This window comes from Copadichromis virginalis, linkage group LG11 (genome assembly GCF_057382275.1).
Source record: "Copadichromis virginalis isolate Kocher_CV1m ecotype Utaka linkage group LG11, C_Virginalis_male_GT1.1, whole genome shotgun sequence".
NCBI lineage: Eukaryota > Metazoa > Chordata > Actinopteri > Cichliformes > Cichlidae > Copadichromis > Copadichromis virginalis.
Genome location: NC_140628.1, coordinates 30,268,146 through 30,280,359, shown reverse-complemented (window position 1 = coordinate 30,280,359; position 12,214 = coordinate 30,268,146). Strand labels below are relative to the sequence as shown.

Sequence of the window (12,214 nt, the reverse complement as noted above, 5' to 3'; positions counted from 1 at the left end):
TATTTGGCTTAAGGCAAAGGCACAAAACACTATGGTTTTATTTGAAGCATCCCTAATGAACAATGCTTTCTGAACTCTTGTTTGTAGTTAACTCTGATCTTTGGCCTTCCAGCTGCACCCACATGCCAACAATATCAGGCTCCACACAGCCCATTCAAGAGTAGGCGTGCAGAGGAGAAACGCTGTGGAGATCCCACACCTTAAACCTCCTTTCCTATAGGTGTCACTATATGCGGACGCCCCCCCCACCCCACCCCACCCCACTTCAGTCTACTCCTCATCCCACCCACTAAAGCTCCGCGAAAGGGTGTGCTTTTTGAAGGCTGTATGAGGCTATAATACAGCTGCAGACAAGTCAAGTCGCCACTTGGTTTGACACCCCGGGAAAAAAAGCCTCCGAGGCAGAGGGGGAGCATACGCACAAGTACCCCCACCCGTCGGATCCTCCGTCTGAGCTCAGCACAGGGTCTAGTCTCTCCGGACATACCGTGGAGATGCGGAACACACGAAGGTTAATATAAAAAAAGTTGGTGTAGTCGGGGCACACGGTAAACACATAATGTGGCAGCTGCCGTGTAGCTTCTATTCAAGGTCAGTATCTGAACACGGCCGCCGCACGGACGACTGTCTTAGGTAGGAGGGGGAGAGAGGAAACGCTGAAGGGATGCCGCTGTGCCTCGTTTACCTCCAGCATCAACGATGACATCTTCCACCGAAGAAGACGTTGATAGTCAATGACAAGGAAACGGACAAACTTGTGAAACGCCGCTACGAAGAGCAACTGAGGGCACTGGACTGTTGTAAAAGGAAAAAAGACACTCTTTCAGCATCTTGGCGTTTCCTGGTTTCTTTCCGCAACGACTTGTGCTGGAAGCGGCTGTTTACCTGGCTACAACAAGCGAAGAAGTCTAGCTAGCTAACGTTAACTGACATAATGAGGGGTCTGGTTCGGTTTCGCTTTGCTTCAGTGTCAGTTTGACGAACTAACTGTCAGAATCTTCTACGGTTGACGAGCTTTAACTAACGCGACACTACGAAGCGATAACTGGCACAACTTCCTTAAACTTGCCCGGTTTTTCAAGCCGACTTGTTAAAAAAACCCAAACAAACTCGGATTCATTTTCATTCAAGGTCGCCTTTATTTTTCAGCAGTAATGCCTTCCAGGACTGTGTCACACGGGGCTTCGGGCCGGCTTCGTGGACTGTTCTTGGTGATGGTTTTAGTGTTTCTGGAGGGCTCCGTGTTTACCGTCGCTGTTGCCAGCTCCGACCAGCATTCTCCTATCACGGCACACTCGGGCAGCCACAAAGCGACTGACCATGGCAGTCACAACAACACTGGAAAGGCTTTCCCTGTGCTAGACTTGAACTACGAAAACGTACGGGTCCCGTTTGAAATCTCATTATGGGTCCTCCTTGCCTCTTTGATGAAATTAGGTGAGTGTGATGTTATGCGAAAGCTCCACGTGACCTGTCAGTATGAGTGCAGCCTTTTCTGGAAATACCTGATTTAGTGTTACCTTATTTACCCAAATTCTATAAGTCTCTCTCCTACATCAGGTAACAGACAGTTTTTCAGGTGAATAATTACATTATGAAAAACACGCAGAATTACAGTTCATAGAAGGTACATTTGAATCAAAAGAGTTGAGTTAAAGTGCAGTTTTCCTGGTGATCAGATAGTAGATCGCACAGATAAATCACATGGAATGGAAGTTGTCAAGCAAACCAACCATAATCTTAAAGCATCATGTTTGACCCCTAGGCCACCCTACTTTTGTTGTGCATTAATGATGACTCTGGTATGCAGACTTAACTAGTTTGCTCAAAATAGCTCAGCTCAGTCTGTGAGAGGGCAAATCAATATTGCTGTTCAGGAAGATTACTCATCAGATCTGCCAGTGTCATGTGGTGAAGATGTTTAAGAGCTATATTCACTCCCTGCTACAATGATGACTAAGCAACCTGATACAGCAGTCTGGATATGTAGTCTTCAGCACAGTGGGGCCCTACCTCTACCTTGCAGTATTGTCCTGAGTGATGTTTTAGAAGCAGCTTGCTTCCCCCCCCCCCCTTACTGTTTGTGTTCTCCTTTATACTGTCTTTACCATCAATTTCTCCTGGCTTTCTGCTTTCTACAGAACACTGTATTGTCCTGAGCCATCTCTTTTTTTCTTTTTTTTTTTCTTTTTAAATTATGAGAGCCAGCAGCTTGTCACTTGCCTGTGACATCAGGGGCCTGACTGAGCAGCAGCCTGTAGCCAGGGAGGATACTGCCTCACTGTCTGGGCAAGAAGCCCAGTATCTCAGGGGAGAGGACAGGAAGAGGGTCCACCTGGTTTGGGTAGCTTACTTGTTAGGATGCAGCTCAAGGACACACAGTAAAAATGATAGATGAGCATTGGCAGAAAGTGTGAGCAGAAGGAATGAGGAAAGTACAGAAAGTCGAAGAAAGGCAAATTAAAAAAATGAGACTAGATGAATGTGTAGGCTGACAGCAGCAGAGGACAGTGGTGACCTTAAGCCTCCGATTATCCCTTGACTACTTAAAATGGGCTCTGAACGATTCAAAGTGGCTGCTACCCTGCTCTGCCTCAGCCATGTCTCTGATTCATGTTCACTGAATTTATATCTTACAAGCTAAAAAGCGTATTCACAGACCATTTGTCTCTGAAGCAACCTTGACTGTGCATGGTGCCTTTTCTCTGCCTTTTTTCAACTGAGCACTTTACATAAATTGATTATAGCCACCCCCAAATCTTCTCAGATGAATCAGAACCAGGGGATGCAATTTAACTGACAAGCTGCCATTACCGTAAACACTGGTTAAGAGTCAAAGCCTTTATATTCACAAGGTATCTATTTTTGTCTCTGTAATCAGGCCATAAACACTGTACCACAAATATCATATCTTATCTTGTGACCCTAAAGCTAAGTCCACTTGAAGTGCTAGATAGATAGATAGATAGATAGATAGATAGTTCTCATAAAAACATGTCGTCTTTGTGTTAAGAGCAAGGCTGTGTTTGCAAGCATCCATTTTTAAAAAATTATGTTTTCTTTAATCGGGATGAAAAATATGCTTTAGCTGAATTTCTTTCCACATTTAGCATGAGTGTAATTTGTTACTTAGTAGAAATTAGATTGCAACCTGAACCTTATTTATTTCTTGTAGGGAAGAAAAAAAAAAAGGAATAGATCCTAACATGAAATGGCCATTGCTTTTTTTTAAGTTGTAAGCAGATTTGTGATCGTGTGATATAGGCTTGTAGTGATAGATAAAAGAGTAAAACAATACCTACACAGATTTCCTATCCTCTCTCATAAAAAAAACAAAACAAAAAAAACCAAGCCCCCGTGGCTGCAAAACATTGCAGTTCTACTAGCAGTCCCTCAAGGTTGGCATATAAAGCACATGTATCTCCACTAGGGCTGCCACAAACGATTATTTTGATAGTCGACTAGTCACCGATTATTTTTGCGATTAGTCGACTAATCAGATCCATTGGACGTAAAACGTACAGCTTATTGCACCAGCAGCATCTGCTCTTATATAACTAGCATTAGCTTACAGCTTTAAGTGTTTAAGGTATGTGCTAACTAAAAATAAAGAAAAGATGATAGTTTATTAAATTTTAATGAAATTTGCAGATTGTTTCGGTGAAGTTTAATAAACTCCTTGCTATCTAAAATATAACAGGACACCGGAGTAAATTCTCCAGCATCTCACACTTCTGATAATCAGCTGTCTGCTTGACGTTTATTCAGCTGTGTAAAAACTATAACTTTAATCTCAGCCAAACCGATTTACTCAGGAACAAATAAAATACTAAAAAAGCCAAACAATAACATTTTTAAGTTATCTAAGTGACTCATATATCATGTTTAACCTGAGTAGCGAAAGACGGCGGTGGGTTTGAAAACGATTTGCCGGGAGTCCGGTGTTCTCACAGCTCTAGTGACCTTGCCCCCGGCTAGCTATCGAGCTAGTGGGTAACAGACGTCTCCGAAAACGTCGGAGCGCTTTTGAAAATATGTGGTGTCTTGATAAACTGAGCAGATATTTGAGGTTTCCACAGCTACATTCTCGCCTAAAAATATGTTAAACGTGTATTTTGTGACCCAGAAAGAATAATAAGAGTAATATTAAAACGAACTAGCTGCCGCCATTGTTGGAAACTAAGCAGGGCCGCGCTATGAATTCTGGGACACAGCTTCTTCTTCGGGGTTTAACGGCAGCTGGCATCGTTGTACATGCAGTGCTGCCATCTTCTGTTTCAGTCCGTTATTACACTCTTAAATCCTGCTACTCATTCCTGCGTCTTTTGGGATCTTACAAAGCTTCAAACGACGCGTCGACTATTAAATCAGTCGTCGACGATTTTGATAGTCGACGTAATCGTGACTAGTCGACTAATCGTGGCAGCCCTAATCTCCACAGACTCTTATTTTAAAATATCCTTAAAATATCCAACCTTACAACAATAATAACTCTAAAAAGAACAGTTTTGGCCTTTATGGATAGTTCCCTCTCCTTTAACTTGTCTATCTGCATAGTGGAAAAGGGGGTTTGACCGCTTTGACTGACAGTTTTCTTGACATAGAAAACTAGCCGATTGGTGTTTGGGAGGCCTCACCTCATCTAAGTTTAGTCTGTGAACTGGGCCTTTATCAGACAAATAGCTGTTAGGGTTACAGGGTAGAAGTTTTTTTTTTCCCTCAGCCAGAGTTAAATACTAGTATATTATTAGCCTGTGTCTTAGTAAATTAGCAGATACTTGTGTCTGTGCACTGTAACATTACAGTTTCTGGAGGCAGCTTGTTAGCCAACGTTAGCTTATAAGTTAACACTCCACCCTCTCTCCAAATATGGTAAGTTCCGGTTTCAAAACACTAGCATTGCAGTGGCCAAAACGCTAACAGTGAGACGTCAGAATTCAGAGTCTAAAACTAAAGAGGAATGTCATAAAGGTGTTTTGTTTTGGTTTTTTTGGCTATACAAATTATGGTTATCAATCACTGTGGCTTAAATGTGTGCCAGACTTTGCCATAATATGGAAACAGGTTATAACTTTAAGTGAATGAAGGCATGCATTTCTATCGCTCAGAAAATCCCACATTGAGTGGGCATATATATGTAAGTGTATGGTTTTGTTGATGTTAACTAAAAAAATATGGCCTTGTTAAACAATGAGAAGAAGAACATAATCAGTGCCAAAACTCAACCCAGAATTGCAGCTCCAGCAGTTAATAAAATTGCTGATGGTGTTACATGTCTTTTGTGGTACCTTTTCGCACTTTTAACTGTTTTCATGTCTGTGGTGACGTCTTTGTTTCCTTCCCTTCCTGTTTTTAAACTTGAGGGATTGCAAGCTTGTGGTTTGATTTGTTCCCATTTGTGACTTGTAATCACTAGAAACTGTGTCTTGAGTCGAGATTCTGAGGCTGTTAGGCTAATTTGTTTGCTTAGTAAATGATCCCCCAGGTGACGCTCACAATATTTATTTATTTTTTTCTCTCATTGTAGGTTTTGTTTTTTTGTTTTTTCCAGCTACTATATATTGTTGAAGCAGCCTGCCAGAGTCAACCAAGGCCTGGCTTATGAGTAATTCAAGTTGTAAAGAGTGTGCGGCCTAAGACGTGATTCTGGATTTTTGCAGTAGAACTAAACAAGTTAGATATGGGCCTTAGGTTGTGTGGGAAATATTCCCAGTACAGAATTTGAAACCAAACCCTTGGCAAAGAATGACTCACTCTGTCACAAAGTCTACTCCACATACCTGTATGGTGTTATTTATTAAAACCAAGCCCAGATTTTTTAACAAAGAAAAGTACTGAACTGCCACACTTACAGAGAAATATCTTTGCTTAAAAATGCTTACAGTAAATACCAAGTGTGTTCATGCAAAAGGCTTTTAAAGCAATTGGACATATTGACCAACTGGTTTAATGGTTTATAATCAGATATAATCAGCTATATCTCAGTTTAATTTAGAAAATTGCCTCATGGGTAGATGAATGCAATAAAAAGCCATAGAAAGAAAGTTGCTTTACTAATATTTTTAAGTAAGTCATGGCAAATCAGGCAACAGCATCGGATTTTCATCCTTTTCTTTTTCACTGCTTTCAGTGTTTAAAACCTCAATCTATTCGCTTAAAAACATGTGTTCAACTGACACTAGTTATGCTCACTAAATTGTACTCCCCTCAGTTGTTATAGTAGAAGACAAAACTCAGAATCATATCCTTGCAAGGAAACCCCTGCGGTTGTTTTGTATAGATATGACGTCAGGGATCATACTAAATTATACCACCACAAGGCCGTAATAAATAATTCAAAAACAATGCTGTGTTCCACAAGCAACTTGACCCCAATGGTCTGCACTGAACAATAACTCACAACAACTTTTATACAACACTTAACTTAACACTAAAATACGTGCAAATCTTGGCCTCATTGTGAACGCCAATGTTATGGTGTTGGAAAGCTGCCTGCCGTATCACAATTACTACAAAGGAGACCAGATGAACGTCACCATTTTAAACAAACTCTTTAAATATGTTTGCTATCTTTTGTGTCTGCTTAATGCAGCTGATTTGGTTGCCAGTGGTTTGTAGTAAGTTACCTGGCAACAGGGCACACTTCCTGGTTTTGGGAATGACAGTGTAGTTCATACTAGGCAGTACTGACACTGGGTACACATCCAGAATTGAAAGAGCTGTTACTCTTTGCTAGTTTTCAATAACCTTGTTGCATAAAGGCTCCCAGGAGGCAATGGGGCAAGGACACAGCAGCTGCCCTTATTGAAAAGCAGCCATGAGAAACTGCCTAATCTTCTACTTTAAGAACATGGCATGAAAAAAGTCTTTATTATCTTACACACTACATGGCCCTTCAGACATTTATTTCCTACATACCCATGTCTTAATCATGATAGAGTTGTGTACCAGCTTGTGCCAGTGTTCTTTGAAGTTCGCTTCCCTCCTTTTCTCTATCTTATCTTCTGTGTTATTACCCTTCATTAGATGATTGCTGAAGGCCATAGTTGGAGTTGTGCTTAAGAGATTTAACAATGTGCTGTCAACACTTAGCTTAGGATGGGTTGTTCAGTTAGTTCTGTGTAATCTCTGTAAAGCAGAAAAGAGCTCGAAATAATTCCAGTTAATTTCAGGGTGTGTCCACACTATTTGTTTATTACTTATCATTTAACCCATAAACCAACACAATTATTTTTTTTTGTTTTTTTTTTTCACTTAAGATCCATTTCCTTCGATTTTCACATTGAATTTGTATTACTTCTGTTTTGTAGTTGACAGTGAGTACAGGTGGTCAATACTATATATACACAAACCTTCTGCTGCTCATATCAAGCACTTGTTCATGTTTGTCTCTTCTTTTGTTTCCATCCAGGGTTCCATCTGGTTCCTCACTTATCCAACATTGTGCCAGAGAGCTGCCTGTTGATCGTGGTGGGCTTGCTGGTAGGGGGAATCATCAGAGGTACTGGTGAAACAGTCCCACCAGTGTTGGACTCTAAATTGTTTTTTTACATCCTGCTGCCCCCCATTATCCTGGATGCTGGCTACTTCCTGCCCATCCGTCCCTTCATGGAGAACCTGGGCACAATCCTGATATTTGCTGTCGTGGGTACTCTTTGGAATGCCTTCTTTGTTGGGGGCTTGCTATATGGTGTGTGTCAGATTGGTACAGAAAGCAGTTCAATCCTTAGCAGAATAGGGCTTCTGCAGTGCCTGCTCTTTGGTTCCATCATATCAGCTGTGGATCCTGTTGCTGTGCTTGCTGTGTTTGAGGAGATCCACATCAATGAGCTCTTGCACATCCTGGTGTTTGGCGAATCACTACTCAATGATGCCGTAACTGTGGTGAGTGACCAAACTGCAGTCTAAGTAGTACAGTAGACTGATATATATGAGGCAGACATTTTTCAGGCTAAAACTGTTTGGCATTTGGCATTCTGCTGATTTGTTTACCTGGCATTACAGGGACTAGTATATACATTTTATTCATACAATGTGTAACCAGCCCAGAGGCCAAATTTATTTTCATGTTAAAAAATAAAAGGAGCTTCACAGTCAGCAAACAATGCATTCTGTCCTTAGCCCCTTGACTGGATTGACTAAGACATTAGTTCATGTCCTTATCACCCATCATAATCCTGTTTCTTAAACTATTCTCCTACCAATTCATATTCATTAGTTAGTACCTTTTTTTTGTTATTCAGTTTTTCTTCCCTCTTTCACTCTCCCTCTTGTAGGTATTGTACCACCTGTTTGAGGAGTTTTCAGGCATTGGCTCAGTGACGCTGTTGAAAGGCTTCCTGGGAGTCATCTCCTTCTTTGTAGTCGCCCTGGGTGGCGTTCTAGTTGGAGTTCTGTACGGGATCCTCGCTGCCTTCACCTCACGCTTCACCTCCCACACGCGCGTCATCGAGCCTCTTTTTGTCTTTTTGTACAGCTACATGGCCTACCTGTCTGCTGAGATATTCCACCTCTCCGGCATCATGGCGTAAGTTTGTTCAAGTCTGGTATATAACAACTCACGAAAACCCCAGCGTTATAACACATTGTCAGATTGTGTTCTACATGCAGGATATGGCAAAATTGAATCTCAGTATTACTCTATATAATGAATAAGATTATTCCGTTTTACTGTGCAATATCACTGAATTTTAAGTGATTCAAAGTTGTGTACATTTACAGTAATTGTACCACTGCTAAGTTGAAATTCATGGTACTTGAGTAATAATAATGGGTTGCATTTATATAGCGCTTTTTGAGACCCTCAAAGTGCTTTACAATTCCACTATTCATTCACTCTCACATTCACACACTGGTGGAGGCAAGCTACAGTTGTAGCCACAGACTGACAGAAGCAAGGCTGCCATATCGCGCCATCGGCCCCTCTGGCCATCACCAGTAGGGGGTAGGTGAAGTGTCTTGCCCAAGGACACAACGACCAAGACAGACAGAGCTGGGGATCGAACCAGCAACCTTCCAGTTACAAAATATATAAATGTAATCCATTATTATTATTAGTAGTAGTATTAGTATTATTATTATTATTATTATTCCAGTGAAACCTAGTACACATTGTGACCAGTGCAGCAAGACACTAAGCAAGCAATTTCCAGTTAAACTGAATGTAAAATTGTCCATGTCAAAGTCTCTAAATACCATAAACTTTGTCACCTTTGGCCTGTTGTTTTATCTAATGCTTCATAGCTCCACATGTTAAGAAACTGAAACTAGCAAAACACCAGGCTGAGAGATTTCAGTGGTCGGATGGTATTAGTAGGCTGTTGAAACATAGTTGCACTGGTGATTGGGTGGTGTAGAAACTGCTCCGCTACCAAAAACAGGGGTTGGCCTAATCAGAAAAGTAAGTAAATGGAATACAATTAAAATAAAATGATCACTGTCGATAAGAACCTCACCAGTCCCTTACTGGATGGGACATATGTTTAAATTCATCCACTTAATCAAGATGACTGGTTTGTCTGGCATTGTGACACGTTTAATTCACCTGTTAAGAATGAGAATGTCTGAAGTGTATGTAAACCAGTGGGAGATCACCAAATTATATTTAACTGTTTCATTCACATACAATGTGAATGATCCAGCCGACCTTCGTTAGTCGAAATTAATAGATTTTAACTCTGGTTCTTTAATCCCTCTTTTAATGTCTTCATAGTGTTTTTTTCAGTTTTGTTTGTTGTTTAAGAACAGTCTGAAACTTGAAGAGGAACCTGACCCATGTTGGATGTTGCCTAATCAGTGCTGTGGGTGGGACTATCGCAGCCGTAAAGCTGCCAGAATGATGTCTTGTTTTTTGGCGGGGGGTTTTCTCCACACTTATTGCTTGTACAACTGTACAACAAATGGAGAAATATGTTGAATTGTTCTCACTCCACTGCACTCTTAGAACCCCAGCGAGCAGTATAATGGCATGACTACACATCTGAGCTGAAATCCGAAATGACTGATCAGTTGGGGGAAAGCTGAATTTGATCACCCATGGAAACTAGTTACAAAGAAGAAGAAATTCTTCCTGATTCCAACATAGCGTTACATTGAGTGAGATACTCTTATGTTGTACTGGACCTCTCCTCAGTGTTTAGATGCCATAATCTTTATATATTCTTACCACTGGGTGAAAATTACACTTCTTATATACGTTCAGGAAAATTATGTTCTATATATAGCCAGTGGTTTGGGAAACTAATCTAATCTAATGCCACCTGAACCAAGCTAGGATTTAGTGGCATGTCTGTGAAGGTTCTCAGTCATCCAGGTCATTGTAGTCAAAGGAGCTTGCAAAGAAAAGCGTCTGGACTTCTTTAAGTTGCTTGAAGACGTTTCACCTCTCATCCGAGAAGCTTCTTCAGTTCTAAGGTCAAATGGTGGAGAGTCCCAGATATAAACCTAGTGGGAGTGACCCCCCACAGAGGGACAAAAGGACCCCCTGATGATCCTCTAATCGCCTGAGCCAAGGTGTGAAACTGGGTGTGGGTCCCAGTCAGCCAGAGTTTCGGGTGTGTTCATTGTGAAACCTGGCCCCACCTTATCATGCGAATTCCTGAGGTCAGATGGCCCAGGATGTGAGTGGGCGTTAAGGCGTCTGGGAAGGGATCTCAAAACTGGATTATAGATGGCAGAGAGTTGGTGTCGTAAACCACCGCCTCTGTTCAAAGATGGTCGCTCACAGTGGACATAGACGGCTTCTTTCACTCCTCTTTCAAACCATCTGTCCTCTCTGTCCAAAATGTGAACATTGGCATCCTCGAAAGAGTGTCCTTTATCCTTAAGATGCAGATGGACTGCTGAGTCTTGTCCTGTGGAGGTGGCTCTTCTGTGTTGTGCCATGCGCTTGTGAAGTGGCTGTTTGGTCTCTCCAATGTAGAAGTCTGGGCATTCCTCGCTGCACTGTGCAGCATACACCAAGTCTGTGTTTTGGCGTTTTGTCTTTCGGGTGAACCAGTTTTTGTCTGAGCGTGTTGCTGGGTCTGAAATGCACCGGGATGTCATGCTTGGAGAAAACTCTCCTGAGTTTTTCTGGTACACCGGCTACATAGGGGATGACAATGTTGTTGCGTCTGCCCATTTAGGATAGCCGCACGTTTTGAGTGCTTCCTTTACATGTGTGTGTTCCTTCTTTTTTCCTTCAGGCTTAGAGGGAACAAGTTCTGCCTGGTGGTGTAGGGTCCTAATTACTCAAAGTTTGTGTTCCAGAGGGTGATGGGAGTCAAACAGGAGGTACTGGTCCGTGTGTGTGGGCTTCCGGTAAACTTCGATGTTGAGTTTGCCGTTCTCTTCAATGTGCACAGCGCAGTCCAGGAAAGGCAAACAGTTGTCCTTTGTGTCTTCCCTGGTGAACTTGATGTTTTTATCCACAGCGTTAATGTGCGCAGTGAAGGATTCCACTTCTTGTGTCTTGATTTTGACCCAGGTTTCGTCTACTGTAGACGACACAGCCACTTCACAAGCGCATGGCACAACACAGAAGAGCCACCTCCACAGGACAAGACTCAGCAGTCCATCTGCATCTTAAGGATAAAGGACACTCTTTCGAGGATGCCAATGTTCACATTTTGGACAGAGAGGACAGATGGTTTGAAAGAGGAGTGAAAGAAGCCGTCTATGTCCACTGTGAGCGACCATCTTTGAACAGAGGCGGTGGTTTACGACACCAACTCTCTGCCATCTATAATCCAATTTTGAGATCCCTTCCCAGACGCCTTAACGCCCACTCACATCCTGGGCCATCTGATCTCAGGAATTCGCATGATAAGGTGGGGCCAGGTTTCACAATGAACTCACCCGAAACTCTGGCTGATTGGGACCCACACCCAGTTTCACACCTTGGCTCAGGCGATTAGAGGATCATCAGGGGGTCCTTTTGTCCCTCTGTGGGGGGTTACTCCCACTAGGTTTATATCTGGGACTCTCCACCATTTGACCTTGGAACTGAAGAAGCTTCTCGGATGAGAGGTGAAACGTCTTCAAGCAACTTAAAGAAGTCCAGACGCTTTTCTTTGCAAGCTCCTTTGATTTAGTGGCATGTATAGCATTTTCTGACATACCATTTCATCAGCTCTTGTAGTACGTAGCAATTGATTTTCTGTTTACTTTCAGGCTGTTTAAGATTGCAGGTCTTACTGATGTTCCTGACGGGAGGTGCTGATGCAGTTAGTCT

General features: G+C 42.1%; 1 protein-coding gene across 2 annotated transcripts in view; it reads left to right on the top strand.

Moving 5' to 3' along the window:
- The first annotated feature begins 262 nt into the window (after positions 1-262).
- The window catches only part of slc9a1a (solute carrier family 9 member A1a), a 27,627-nt gene continuing 15,675 nt past the window's right edge, over positions 263-12,214 (top strand). Inside the window, exons 1-3 of one of the 2 annotated variants that reach the window (XM_085471930.1) lie at positions 263-1,437; positions 7,412-7,884; positions 8,277-8,527. In XM_085471930.1, the coding sequence (XP_085328056.1) occupies positions 1,155-1,437; positions 7,412-7,884; positions 8,277-8,527 (1,007 nt within the window). In that variant the 5' untranslated portion in view covers positions 263-1,154. The remainder of the gene's footprint in view (positions 1,438-7,411; positions 7,885-8,276; positions 8,528-12,214) is intronic. The other variant, XM_085471931.1, reaches the window with a different exon arrangement.